A 15,636-nucleotide genomic window follows, 5' to 3' on the forward strand; every position below is an offset into this window, starting at 1 on the left:
GCGCCCGACCGAGGAGAAGGGCAGCGATTACCTCCCGATAGATCCTCGATAACATTTTCCTAATGCTGCTGTTACTCACGGTTTATCATACCCTAAACTGTGTTAGCTCTTACTTTATGAATCTCCGAGGATTAGGAAGGAATCGAGGCTGAATAAGACACTGATTGAATGAGGGTATTTAAGGATAAATGGTGGGTGTTAACTACGAGGAAGCCGGGAGCGGCTTCTATTGAAGCCACTGTAACGTAAGGGAAACTACTTTCCCGAAGAACATTTTTCGGAATTCCAAAAGTTTGTAAGAATTTAGAGTAGCAGCTGTAAAGGAAGCTGATTTGGTTTTCATTTTGTTTTAACGGCACACTTTTCGTATGGGTTTACCTCTTGTGAGATAGCTTGGTAATCTGTGGAAACAATTAAATGATATTACTTGTACAGCGATTTTGCAAGTGTAAATTGGGCCTTTTGAGATATAATGGGATAAAGTGGTTCATGAGACGTTAATGGGGATTTTTGGGCATCTGTTTGTCACGATCTCAAAAACGACAGTGCAAAGTCCTAGTACCGTGTGTGGCCTCCATTAGTCTGCATGGCTGTACGAAACCTCCTGTCCATGGAACCAGGAAGTCTGTGGATGGTACAGTCGAATGGAAATCCATTCTTCCTAAAGAGCTTACCTTAATTGGTACAGATTCTGTGGCGTTGGTTGACGTTGACGTAAACGTTATTCCTGGCTCACCCCTCAGATGCCAAATTAACGACGGCCACGGCAGTTCTGGTACGTTTGTATTCTGAGCTCCCTGGAAATCGCAAGAATCGTGCTGTTTGGAGGTGAGCATTGTTGTGTTGAAAAGTGGCGCCTGGTGCCCGTAGAGTCGGGATAACGTAAGATCTATAAGAGATGGCTTCAATAGATCATGACACTTCCTGCAACGATTTTGTCGACTTTTGTACGCAACATATTGTATATCCTTCGCCGAAAAACATGGATTTGCCTGTCTCTCTTTTGAAGAAGGAAACAAGATTTGTCACAAAACCAAACGCGACGCAACGTTGGAGAAGCCGCTGATGACGTAATCGACACCACTGAACCACTTAAGTCGATTCCGTTGAGGTAGAATACCGCCAACGTAGAACCTTCTAACTCGGATACCGACGGCTCGAGAAAACGGTTACGAGCTGTGCAGATTTTGGACGTGAATTAGACGTTTGTGATACAGTGTGCTTTGCGGTTAGCGTCATTTGACGAAGCTGAAGGTCATGGATGTAAAGATCCTTGGCTGATGTGGTGACCGGGGTCTCCATTAACTTGGATGACCTCTAGTGGTGCCATGTTGCCGATATTGTGCCAAAGGTCTTGGAATTGTGTTCTTGTCAATGTTCCCACGAGTGCTTGTGATTCACAGCTTCAAGTCCCCCAAAAGCATTATGTCTCGCATTATTATTGAATTTTGGCATTGACGACTTTCAAAATTCACTTTGTTAACTGATCATGAACACGCCCGAGAAACGCGTGACAAATCCCATACTTTTCAATTTCCCAAGCAAACGCATGATGCAAATGTCCAAGATCATCACTATTATATTTATCAACGTCAAGAATATTTTTTTTATCTGTAACCAAGTACATGTAGACTTTGGCACATGGAATGGTGTCCACGTTTGAAAATATTATAACCACAATTGCGTTACCATTTTGGTATATATCATTGCTGTATATATCATGGCTGAATGTAAGTTTGCCTTTTCGAAAGTCTTGGTACTGCAGTGACACTTTGAAAAACGAACAAAAAACATGTCAACAGCTCAATTTATCTTTGTCATACATAAGCCAAAGGTGAAGCCACTGTGACCTCTAGTATTCTATTTCTGTTTGCAAAGCACAGCAGAGCTATTTAGTCAGCGCGTTTCCGCGTAATATTTATCACTTGTCGAGAATACAAATGGTATTATGCGAACCTTTAGCGAAATTAATACATACTTTATTTTTCCTCAGATATATTATACGGAAACATTAACAATGTCTATATTATATAGTAACGGGCAAGAGAAAGTATATTGAGTTTGGTTTTTTTTGTAACTGAAAATTGAAAGAACCGTTATTAATTTGATTATGTCTATTTAACCATCACTCATTCCTGCAACAGTTTGTAAAATGTAATCGGTGCCTGGTAAGAAATTAATTTGAGTCTCACAGCATAGTTCATTCTTTGGATGTAAGGGGGCACGGGTGGCCCAGTCGTCTAAGGCGCCACGATTCGCTGTGCAGAGTTGCGTCCCTTGGGTACGCCAGAAACCTATGATTGTGGGTTCGAATCCCGGTTCGCCTCGATTATGTTTCTAGGTTTGTCAGCACCATACCCGTGCTCGTGGGTTTCACCAAAGTGGTAAACGTCTGAGACCTGCATCACTTCGGGCTTTCCTCCCACATTAAGTTGGCACGCCGTGATATAACTGGAATAATGTTAAAAGCGGCGTTAAACCTAACTCACTCACTCACTCACTTTGGATGTAATACCGCTAACAAATATTTTCAATTGAAAGTCACACATATGATAACATCAACTAAGAGGTATAGTTTCATCTGCTCCTCGGTTTATAAGGGCATTCTTGAAAACATTTATTGTTTAAAACTTACTTTAGAAGCCACGCATGAATACAATGTTGGCAGGGATCGCCCGGTTTAAAATATAGTGACATTTTATTAAAGTGTAAATATTTGTGTTTGTATTGCCAAAGCAGACATGTAGTATATTAAAGTGACTGAGCGCCTTTAAAGAAACAATTAGAACCATGCAATTAAATTGTGTATCCAATTTAAAAACTTAAAAGACCAGCTATGGTGAGTTAATCATATGTATTTGAATTAACAGAGAATGCACTGCGTCGATATAAGGGACTTAAAGGTAGTTCCTACATTTTATCGGATCGTGACAGCAAAGTTTAACATACATTGATAGATATATCGATGCGATAAACCAATCCGATAATATGGGTATCACGATCCGATAAATATGCAAACGAGGTCATCTAGCAAGAACTACTTTTATTAAGTTCCGGACAAAGGTGTGGGGTTTACACCTTCGAGAGTGGACTCCCTGAGTGATTGCTTATGTTAACAGCCATGGGAGCAACGCATTTGGCACTATATCGTAGTGCCGGTTCACTCATCCTTAATATTCCTACGCGTTTTTTGAAGGTACTATATTGTATTGCAATGTGTCTTAAACTTTAAGTATTTTAGAATAACATTGTGTGATGAAGATATTATTACTGTTTCCGTCACGTAAATATCATACATTAGAATTAAAAAAATATATACACGGGTGACCCTTAGACACGCCAGAAACTTATGATTGTGGGTTCGAATCCCTTTTTGCCCCGATTATGTTTCTTGGTTTGTCAGCACCATACCCCTGCTCGTGGGTTTCACCGAAGTGGTAAACGTCTGAGACTTGCATCACTTCGGGTTTTCTTCCCACATTAAGCTGACACGCCGTGATATAACTGGAATACTGTTAAAAGCGGCATTAAACCCAACTCTCACACACACACACACGCACGCACGCACGCACGCACGCACACACACACACGCACACACACGCACGCACGCACCCACGCACGCACCCACGCACGCACGCACGCACGCACGCACGCACGCACGCACACACACACTGACAAACACACACACAAAATATATATTACGCTCGCCAATGGTTCTCATAAAACAATTGTATTCCTAGTTTATGATATTGAAGATACGATAACGCACTGGACTGATAATGTCTATTATTCGGATTGGTTTTTACCTTTAGATTACAAATGTCAGCTAACATCATTACCTTACATGCTCACATTTTAAGAGAATAGTTTTTTTTTAATTTTACATTAACTTTTTGTAGAGAAAAATATTAATTGTATGTTTTGTTTAGGATTGTTTTTACCGTGAACATCACAAAAAATCAGTCTTGTGCTTCCTTACCACCGTGTAATTATAATTGCTAGCACCATATAAGGGGGTCAGGACTAACGAGGTATCACAAGTTAACCAAATGGGTTGGAACGTAACACCTCATTGCTCGGTCATGTTACTCACGTTGGGAATATACTGACACTAGTTTCTGATGAAAAACCGCCCCGAGAAACCCGCCCAATAACCTCTAATCGTGAACAAGGCACAAGTCATTTCCCAGTCATTAAATATTGTAATTGGATACCAGAGACCATATTCAGTCAATCTCTGTCTCATCGTAAACCGACTTACTTAAGATATCAGATCGCGTATTGTTCAATGACTGCGTTCACTTTGAGCCCAGGGGAACATTTAACAATCTTGTGCTTACAACGCTTCAGTCTACTTTAACAGAGACACTATAGGTCTGTGGAAGTCATAATTATCGCTGAAAATGTATGGGAGGTGATATGACTCAAGTTGAATAAATGTGTTTTGTCGTAGGAAACTGAAGAAACTTATTTTGCTCCCTACTCGGATAGATAGAAAAAAGTGCGAGTGAGTGATGTGTTTTTACCTCTTTTAGTGGGACGGTCGGGTAGCCTAGGGGTTAAATCGTTCGCTCGTCACGCCCAAGACCCGGGTTCGTTCCCGGCATGGGTACGACGTGTGAAGCCCAGTGGCTCAATGACTGAGTGAGTGAGTGTGTGAGTATGGTTTTACGCCGCTTTTAGCAATATTCCAGCAATATCACGGCGGATATGTCTGGAATCGAACCCGGGACTTCGGCGTGACGAGCGAACGCTTTAGCCACTAGGCTACCCGACCGCCCATACCAACACACAACCCCTACCCACACAACCCCTACAACCACTACCCACACAACCCCTACAACCCCTACAACCCCTACAATCCCTACAGCCCCTACCCACACAACCCCTACAAACCCAACCCACACAACCCCTACAATCCCTACCCACACAAACCCTACAACCCCTACCCACACAACCCCTACAACCCCTACCCCTACAGCCCCTACCCACACAACCCACACAACCCCTACCCACACAACCCCTACAACCCCTACCCCTACAGCCCCTACCCACACAACCCCTACAAACCCAACCCACACAACCCCTACAACCCCTACCCTCACAACCCCTACCAACACAACCCCTACAAACCCTACCCATACAACCCCTACAATCCCTACCCACACAACCCCTACAACCCCTACCCCCACAACCCCTACAGCCCCTACCCACACAACCCCTAAAACCCCTACCCACACAAACCCTACAACCCCTACCAACACAACCCCTACCCACACAACCCCTACAATCCCTACCCACACAACCCCTACCCACACAACCCCTACAACCCCTACCAACACAACCCCTACCCACACAACCCCTACCCACACAACCCCTACAACCCCTACCCACACAGCCCCTACAACCCTTACCCACACAACCCCTACAACCCCTACCCACACAACCCCTACCCCTACAACCCCTACCCACACAACCCCTACAACCCCTACCCCTACAACCCCTACCCACACAACCCCTACAGCCCCTACCCACACAACCCCTACAGCCCCTACCCACACAACCCCTACAACCCTTACCCACACAACCCCTACCCACACTTCCTCTTCCCACACAACCAACTCCACACAACCAACCCCTGAGCCCACAACCCGCATCCACTGGATTGAACAACAGTGATACCTAAGAGTATGCTGCAGTAGTGCATCTTGAAGATACATCGTTTTAATGACTCGGTCTGGAACACAGCAGATTGGCTGAAAGATCGATGCCTTGTCTCTTGTTGTCTTACATAAACCCGAATCACCCACGTTCAGTATGCGTGACCTTGGCCTGAGTCATAGGTACAGCATACAGGTACACTACTAAGCAAAAGTATCTTCCGCTCGACGGCTATACTGGCGTCCAACAATACAGCTGTAATAAATATAACATTCTTGTCGGCTGCTGCTTCAAGACTACAATCTGCTTTTCTTCTCTGAATGGTTGGTTGTTGGTTGGTTTGTTGTCTAACGCCCCACTCAGCAATATTCCAGCTATACGACGACGGTCTGTAAATAATCGAGTCTGGACCAGACAATCCAGTGATCCACGCAATCCACGCAATTGGGATCGATGACATGCATTAACCAAGTCAGCGAGCCTGACCACCCGATCCCGTTAGTCGACTTTTACGACAAGCATAGTCACCTTTTACGGCAAGCATGGGTTGCAGAAGACCTATTCTACTCGGATCTGCACAGAACTATTAATGTTCTAACAGTACATTTATTCTATTCTAACCCGGAATCTTCACGGGTCTTCTCTGAATGGATGATATGAACGATGTTATTCAGGACATATGTTTTTGCAAAGCTAAGACAAAGCTATTTTTCAAGTATTTTCGTTTAACGAACTCTTCTTTTTTTAAATCTCAACTCGGACCCCCTTGAATGGTTGGTTGTACAGTGATTTACCATTCAAAAAATAAGCATAGCTGAACCGTTTTCCAAAATATAATTGATGTATACTGATTGATAGGTAGTTATGATAAGACAAGTTTATACAAGAGATAGGGTTGATGTACAGTGATTGATGGGTATGGGATTAACACAAGGATTACTAAGAAGGAATGTATGGGAAGCCAGTGGGGAGATAATAGTTCAGTGTTCACATTTCACCTCTCCTCACATGTAAAAAACCAGTCAATTATTACTCGACAATTAAAATCAAACATTTAGATAAAAAGAAGACATTTAGGTTCTAAATCTTCTAAACCCATGGTTAAAACGTGTTAATGTTAAAATGTTTATTTTCATATTTCATTGTCATTGCTATGTAAGTCATCGTTAATCAAACGTATAGATTAGACTGCGCCAAAATAGCTCAGCGGTATCACTAAAGCCCCCTTTTAACACTTTTTTCAAATTAAAAAAAGCAATTTTAAACTTCAAAAAGTCTCTTAAAAACGCCAGCAAACCTTTATAAAAAAAATCAACTGAAGTCGTAATAGCATTGCCTGTCGTGATACATCAGCTCACTGGAACTAATCCTGTGGTATTGGACATGCAACGATCCGCCACACATCCCCAAGAGAATAATTATTGCATATCTGGTCTTCCATAAACTATCGGACCAGTTGTATTTGACGTGTTGACAGTATAATAAATATACGCACGTAGAATAGATCTCACTCCGTGGCTGTTCACACTGAAGTGAACCAAGGAATATCTCCAATATATGGCTCGAAAGACATGTAATGCTGCAGAATAGATAAGCTGATCTATTGCGGGCTAACATTTCCGAGACAAATATTTCAAATGTTTTAAAAATTCAACTTTCATATAAAGACTGTCGATTGAAACATTTGACAATCTTTTCAAAGGTACATTGAGGAACCGTTCGTAATTTTAATCTGCGTTACCTGCGGCACTCGTGAAGATCCGTGGTAGATTAGGTCTTCAGCAACCCATGCTTCCCGTAAAAGGCGACTGTGTTTGTCGTAAGAGGCTACTTCCGACGTTGCGAATAAGGATAGAAACATTCTTGTTAATACTGTGAGGTGAGTTGAGGCGGTTGAGGCGGTTGAGGCGTTCGCTCTCCACGCCTAACATCAGAGTCGATTCGCCACATTCCACGATCGCCTCCGAGATTGACCAAATAAAGGATTCTGCATGCAATGAAAATCTAGCATACGACTGCAATTTTCTAGGAATCGTGGTCTGAGACCTGATTCCAGGATTCGAAAATAGTATACAATTTACAGAAATATCTGCAGCTAAATCTAAAAGTGTAAAACGGGAATCCTCACGAGTTGTAATCGGTAGTGCGTTACAAACCGGATAGGGAGCAGCCATTAGATACTCGAGATGGGGGTTCGGGGGTGGTGGGGTGGGGGTGATGGGGCGTGACGGGCGATGGGGCGTGGCGGGCGATGGGCGTAGGGTGTACGTGATTTGGGTTTGAGATCGACATTTCTTTTGTAAAGGTTCAGGAGCTCAATCATCGTTTTAAATAACTTAAAATAACGTTTATTTTCTTCTTCAGTGCGAAATGATAATATTCAAGCCACTGTCTCACTGGGGAAAATGGACATGTGCCTCGTATTGAAGTAAAAAGACATATGCACTTTTCCTGTTGTCTAAGTGTCTAAGAGTTCATCATTTGTATTTATCTAAAAAAATAATAATTGAGGAACAAAGTGTATTTAAAAGTAGGTATGTAGGTAGGTTGGTTGGTTGGTTGGTTGGTTGGTTTGTTGTTTAACGCCGCACTCAGCAATATTCCAGCTATATGACGGCGGTCTGTAAATAATCGAGTCTGGACCAGACAATCCAGTGATTAATATCATCAGCTACGATGGACGCAATTGGAATCGATGACATGCATCAACCAAGTCAGCGAGCCTGACCACCCGATCCCGTAAGTCGACTTTTACGACAAGCATAGTCACCTTTTACGGCAAGCATGGGTTGCTGAAGACCTATTCTACCCCGGAATCTTCACGGGTCAGGTAGGTAGGTAGGTAGGTAGGTAGACAACTATATAGACAAACCGCTGACATCGATCACAGCAATAAGACAACACAAGCCCCGCCCACAATAATATCAGCCAATCAGTAAACAGTAGTGAGAATGGTTAAGAAACCCATGGTTTATGGGCAAAAAAGTAACTTAGTTAGCCATTCAAATGCCATGGAATCACTTTCAATTAATTATTTCTTTCTTTGATTAATTAATGTCTTATTCGTTTGAAAATTGATGTCCATGTATGTTTCTCAGCAAAATAAGTTTGCTTACGCCTTTGGTAAAATCAATTTGGTATGTGTCCTTCTGTATAATATATTAGCACAGTTCTCATTTAGCTATTTCTGACATCCGCTGTAAAGTTTATGACACAGCATTGAATTTGAATCTGAAAAAAATCTAATTTGATTGAGATTATATGTGTATGTTAATAGTTTTTCAACATTTCTTAATAAAAGGTTAAGCACTCTTTCAAGGTTAAGTATTTGCTGTTCGCGGTGGTCGGATAGCCGTTGCTGTTCGCGGTGGTCGGATAGCCGAAGACCATTGTTCGATTCCCCACATGAGTACAATGCGTGAGGCCTTTTGTGATGTCCACCGCCATGAAATTGTTGGAATATTAAGCGGCGTAAAACCGTACCCATTCACTAGAATTCAGGATCACCGTAGATTGGCTTATAATACGTGATCAATAGGTGAGTTAAGCCCCACTCTAACTGGTTACGACCAAAAAATGTTGGAATCGCGTGAAAATCGAATGAAGAACTCACGACTGATCGCAGAGCAAAATCAGTCGCAGCAAGGTCGATGGTCATGTTCAAAACATATCCTTCAAAAGAAGGACTCTGCAGGATTGCTGATCTTCTCAACACACTGCACATAAACTCGTTCAGATAGACTTTCCTTTAAAAACTGGGCCGACTTGATATGGCACTTCGCTTGATTCACACTCATTTATTACTATTATTATCATTATCATTATTACATGTATTATTATTATTATTATTATTATTATTATTATTATTATTATCATCATCATTATTATTATTAAGCAGTTGCTTACAACTGCGAAGTTAATGTGTCAAGGGATTAATTCCTGACGACCATTCCCATTTCGAAGAAAATATGGGCGACATATCTCATTTTCCAGCTGCGCGCCGTCTCCGCTCCCCGCCGCTGACGTGTCCAAGCATTGCTGTATGGTAATAACCAATTATCTGTGAAACAAGACTCAAATGGTTGTCATGACCGTTTGCGGCAAGCGAACGCTTTGTATGCAGTCCTACGGAGCAATTTCCGCTCAGTACTGTATAGTGTCCTTCGGTTAATTAAGTGATATTTACACATACTGCGACAGGTGGGCCCGTGCATGTTTGTTTTGTGCGGCGTGTCCGAAGTAAATTTTCACCATTGGATGAAATATCTAAAATCTAATATCTAATGCCACTGTCCCGGAAATGATAACGTGATTTGTGATTTGCGTGTGTTGTTCTCTATCCGCAGGATATAGAAATAGAAGCGGCCACAATATAATCGAAAATCCAGTTTCGCGTTAATTTGCAGCAGCAATTTGTGAAACCCATATGTCATTAAGGAAATATTGCTAGAGGTAGCATTAAAACTGTAACTCGTCCACGGAACGAAATATCGATAATGTATACATCCTTCAAAAACAGGTGATACAAAATATTGCATCGCATAGCTTCAAGTCGTGATTTAGAATCCCAGATTCAATTTGGGCTCAACCCACACTATTAAATCTGACACAACCTTCTATTACAGATTCAGGAGCTAAATTTAATATCAAGAGCTCTACGATTAACGGTGACAACATTGTTTGACTCGCTCCTGTGTGATGCGCGTGGTGTGTGTTTCCTGAGGATTTCGCCTGTAGCGACTCGGGTTATAAAATACATGTGCCGGGGCCAGTGTACAATACATATAGGACCAACTCGAACACATTTATCAACCACCTAAATATTACTTTCTCATGTTACCAGGCTTATTAAGTCTATGAATAACTTCCGAATTGAAGATAGAATGCCATTCTGTGAAAACACTAATATTTCCAATCATAAACGGGTTAACTAAGATTATTGATCTAAGTCAATATTTAATTCCTTTCATGTTTCCGTGGCCAAAGATTACATGTTTTTGCATCGCGGCAGGAATGTTGCGTCTTCAAAATAATAACAAGTCCAAGATCCGTCATTGCCAAATTGACTCTACATAACAACTGATTTTGTTGAAACCTCAGTGTATACAGCACATGGGTGTATCGATTTAAATGTTGTCCCTTTTGTATATTTTACACGTTTTCTTAATTTATTTTGACATTTTTACTTTCGGATTTTACTTTCGGTTTCCACGATTACTCCTTTCTTATGACCTCCTCCTTGGTCCAGCAGTAGAGGGTTCACCATGAGAGCGGAAGATCCGGGGTTCGATTCCCGGCCGCGTCATGGCAAAATACGTTAAAATATGGGACTTGCTGTTGTTGCCCGGCGCTCGGCATTATGGGTGTAGAGCCAGGACTGGTCGACTGGGAGTCAGGATACTGTGTCTGAGTGGGGTATTCATGTTAAGCTGCGGCATGGTATCTCAGTGAGCCAACACTATAAAATCGGCTAGTGCAAACAGCTACACACACAGGAATTAAAATCCTAACGAAAAAGACTTCAGAATAAATAGGAGCGCAGATTTGTTTTCTTAAAATATGAAACCACTTCTCTACTGTATGGATGTATTTTTTGCTTAGGCATCGCAGACACATTAAAATAATACAGTCCGTTATTTAAATTTAATTAAAAATATAATTGAGCACCTGGACATGCTTTTAGCAAACCGCCCCGCCCCTGCTGCAAATCGAATGGTTTCACTCTTGATACCTATGACAATCCAAAGTCGTGCTTCGACCAACTCATCCATGGGTAAGCCTACCGAACGTTTCCTCCGCCCTATGATTCAGCTGTTCATAAATAATGCTGTAGTTTACATGGAGGGGAACGCACGATTGTCCATAATTAAGGACCGCCTCCGTGGTCTAGTGGTAGAGCGTCCGCCCGGAGAGTGGAAGGGTCGAAGTTCGATCCCCGGCCGCGTCATGGCAAAAGACGTTAAAATATGGTACTTGTTGTTACACTGCTTGGCGCTCGGCACAGGGACTGGTTGGCTCGGAGTCAGTATAATGTGTCTGAGTGGAGTATTCATGTTAAACTGCGGCATGGTATCTCAGTGTGCTAGCACTATAAATCGGCATCAGTCCGGACTAGTACAAGTAGCCACACACACACACACGTGCATGCACGTCGCTATATAAGTGCAATAATCTTTGACGCGACGTTAAACCCCATTTCACCTCACCCCACCATAACAAGGACCGCAGCATCGTCTTCGCCGGCGGGCTTTGATGTGTGTATGGTCATGAGGCATGGCTTCAGCGAAGACTGATTGACGGGTATTTTATGACGCTTCAAGCTCCGCGCGCTTTTTCACAATTCAGCTGTTTCAATCTACTGCATGTCATTGTGATAATACATGATATTACAGTCTGTTACAGGTCGCTGTGATAATATATGATATTACAGTCTGTTGCAGGTCATTGTGATAATATATGATATTACAGTCTGTTACAGGTCATTGTGATAATATATGATATTACAGTCTGTTACAGGTCATTGTGATAATACATAGGTATTACAGTCTGTTACAGGTCGTTGTGATAATATATGATATTAGAGTCTGTTACAGGTCATTGTGATAATATATGATATAACAGTCTGTTACAGGTCATTGTGTTAATACATAGGTATTACAGTCTGTTTCAGGTCGCTGTGATAATATATGATATTACAGTCTGTTACAGGTCATTGTGATAATATACGATATTACAGTCTGTTACAGGTCATTGTGTTAATACATAGGTATTACAGTCTGTTACAGGTCGCTGTGATAATATATGATATTACAGTCTGCTGCAGGTCATTGTGATAATATATGATATTACAGTCTGTTACAGGTCATTGTGATAATATATGATATAACAGTCTGTTACAGGTCATTGTGTTAATATATGATATTAGAGTCTGTTACAGGTCATTGTGATAATATATGATATAACAGTCTGTTACAGGTCATTGTGTTAATACACAGGTATTACAGTCTGTTTCAGGTCGCTGTGATAATATATGATATTACAGTCTGTTACAGGTCATTGTGATAATATACGATATTACAGTCTGTTACAGGTCATTGTGTTAATACATAGGTATTACAGTCTGTTACAGGTCGCTGTGATAATATATGATATTACAGTCTGCTGCAGGTCATTGTGATAATATATGATATTACAGTCTGTTACAGGTCATTGTGATAATACATAGGTATTACAGTCTGTTACAGGTCGCTGTGATAATATATGATATTACAGTATGTTACAGGTCATTGTGATAATACATAGGTATTACAGTCTGTTACAGGTCGCTGTGATAATATATGATATTAGAGTCTGTTACAGGTCATTGTGATAATATATGATATTACAGTCTGTTACAGGTCGCTGTGATAATATATGATATTACAGTCTGTTGCAGGTCATTGTGATAATATATGATATTATAGTCTGTTACAGGTCATTGTGTTAATACATAGGTATTACAGTCTGTTGCAGGTCATTGTGATAATATATGATATTACAGTCTGTTACAGGTCATTGTGATAATATATGATATTACAGTCTGTTACAGGTCATTGTGATAATACATGATATTACAGTCTGTTACAGGTCATTGTGATAATACATGATATTAAAGTCTGTTACAGGTCATTGTGATAATATATGATATTACAGTCTGTTACAGGTCATTGTGATAATACATGATATAACAGTCTGTTGCAGGTCGCTTTGATAATACATATATATTACAGTCTGTTACAGGTCATTGTGATAATACATGATATAACAGTCTGTTGCTGGTCATTGTGATAATACATATATATTACAGTCTGTTGCAGGTCATTGTGATAATACATGATATAACAGTCTGTTGCAGGTCATTGTGATAATATATATATATTACAGTCTGTTACAGGTCGTTGTGATAATACAAATATATAAATGTCTGTTGCAGGTCATTGTGATAATACATAGGTATTACAGTCTGTTACAGGTCATTGTGATAATACAAATATATAAATGTCTGTTGCAGGTCATTGTGATAATACATAGGTATTACAGTCTGTTACAGGTCATTGTGATAATACAAATATATACCTGTCTGTTACAGGTCATTTTGATAATACATAGGTATTACAGTCTGTTACAGGTCATTGTGATAATACAAATATACCTGTCTGTTACAGGTCATTTTGATAATACATCTATATTACAGTCTGTTACAGGTCATTGTGATAATACAAATATATAAATTTCTGTTACATGTCACTGTGATAATACATAGGTATTACAGTCTGTTACAGGTCGCTGTGATAATATATGATATTACAGTCTGTTGCAGGTCATTGTGATAATACATAGGTATTACAGTCTGTTGCAGGTCATTGTGATAATACAAATATATAAACGCCGTTTGCAGGTCATTGTGATAATACATAGATATTTCAGTCTGTTACAGGTCATTGTGATAATACATAGATATTTCAGTCTGTTACATGTCACTGTGATAATACATAGATATTTCAGTCTGTTACAGGTCGCTGTAGTGATTGTAGTCATCTCAGTTATCAGTACATAGGAAAAGTCCAAGGTGAAGGTCAGCTTCCATCAATAACATGTATGTCCCCCCCCCCCCCCCCCCCCTTTTTGAGTCGATAGCGGCCTGACATCCCCTGCCCAAGGCGAGACGTGTACGCGAATCACAACCTGGGGAAATTTTTCACTGACACTATAACACTTTAAACCTCTTCATCTTTCACCTCTTAGTACGCTGGTTTTGTTTTTATGACCAAAAATATCCGTATTACGTTTTATTTTTTGAAGAATACATATATATTAATTTATTGCGGGTCACTGTGATACAACAGCGTTCGTCATTATATTTATGTAGTATATTACGAATGGACGACGCGCACCCTTGAAACACCTGGTATCACCTGTGTGGATTCAAAAGCCGATGCTCATGATATAACCGGAACGGTACATTCGGTAATGGAATGAATTTTGTAGGTTCAGTTTGTGGAAGCCAACACAAAATGTATATGCTTTTAAGAGAACGATTATTTGTTAACCTACCACCAAAATTACATTGTTGCAAGGGGATTTTCTTAACACATAATTCAAACACTTTTCTTTTTCTTTTTTTTTAACTTTATTTCTGTTGCATTTTTACACATGGGCTATACAATGTAATACATAGGCAGTAAAAATTATTGTGTGGGAAACAAAAGATGACAAGATGACCAAATTTGTAGAATTTATCGATACTATTACTTATGAGAGCTGTGCATTTTGTAAGCATGTAAACACATTTCTTTCAATAAACAAATATCTGGTTTTGCAGATGTAGCTGAAGAAGTATCTCATCTCGATTCTCATCCCCACCCACCACGCCGAGAAGAGGAACTGTTGAACCCTATCAAGTGTTGCACAGAACTAGATATAAATCTTTACTTCATTACTCGTCGTGATCTCTTCACAAGGCTAGACACTATGTCCTCCAAGCGCTGTCAGCGACACAACGTCATATATGGTTCCAAAAGAGCTCTGTATTTGGTTACCAGATACTGGGGTTATTTCTGCCATCAGATAGTCTCTGAAGAGAGGCCGTTTGCCTGAAATAAATAATTGAAGCCATAAACTTTCTTGCAGATTTTGACTCGGGCATAAAACATCTCCCCTCTGCTGATGAGTACATTGTCAAACATTGCCTCTGACGAAGTGCTTGGGCACCGTGTTACTACGAAACTCTAGACAACGGTGGGGCTGAGCCAACGCATGCTTGCTAATGTTGGATCGTATGTATTAATAGAGGTGATTACTGACAGTGAGATGAAATCTACTGTGGGGATGCAAGAGCAGAATAGGTCCCCAGTACAGCATACTTCTATCATCTGCGGGGATTCAAGAGCAGCATAGGTCCCCAGTACACCATACTTCTATCATCTGCGGGGATTC

At 40.7% G+C, this 15,636-nt stretch overlaps 1 protein-coding gene across 1 annotated transcript in view; it reads left to right on the plus strand.

Annotated features, from left to right (window-relative positions):
* LOC139472600 (nematocyst expressed protein 4-like) overlaps positions 1–5,225 on the plus strand; it is an 85,946-nt gene extending 80,721 nt beyond the window's left edge. The window contains exon 2 of the mRNA XM_071255062.1: positions 4,871–5,225. Within this exon, the coding sequence (XP_071111163.1) occupies positions 4,871–5,225 (355 nt within the window). The remainder of the gene's footprint in view (positions 1–4,870) is intronic.
* The last annotated feature ends 10,411 nt before the right edge of the window (positions 5,226–15,636 follow it).

Source organism: Haliotis cracherodii, unplaced genomic scaffold, assembly GCF_022045235.1.
Source record: "Haliotis cracherodii isolate W230 unplaced genomic scaffold, xgHalCrac1.p SCAF_25, whole genome shotgun sequence".
Lineage (NCBI taxonomy): Eukaryota > Metazoa > Mollusca > Gastropoda > Lepetellida > Haliotidae > Haliotis > Haliotis cracherodii.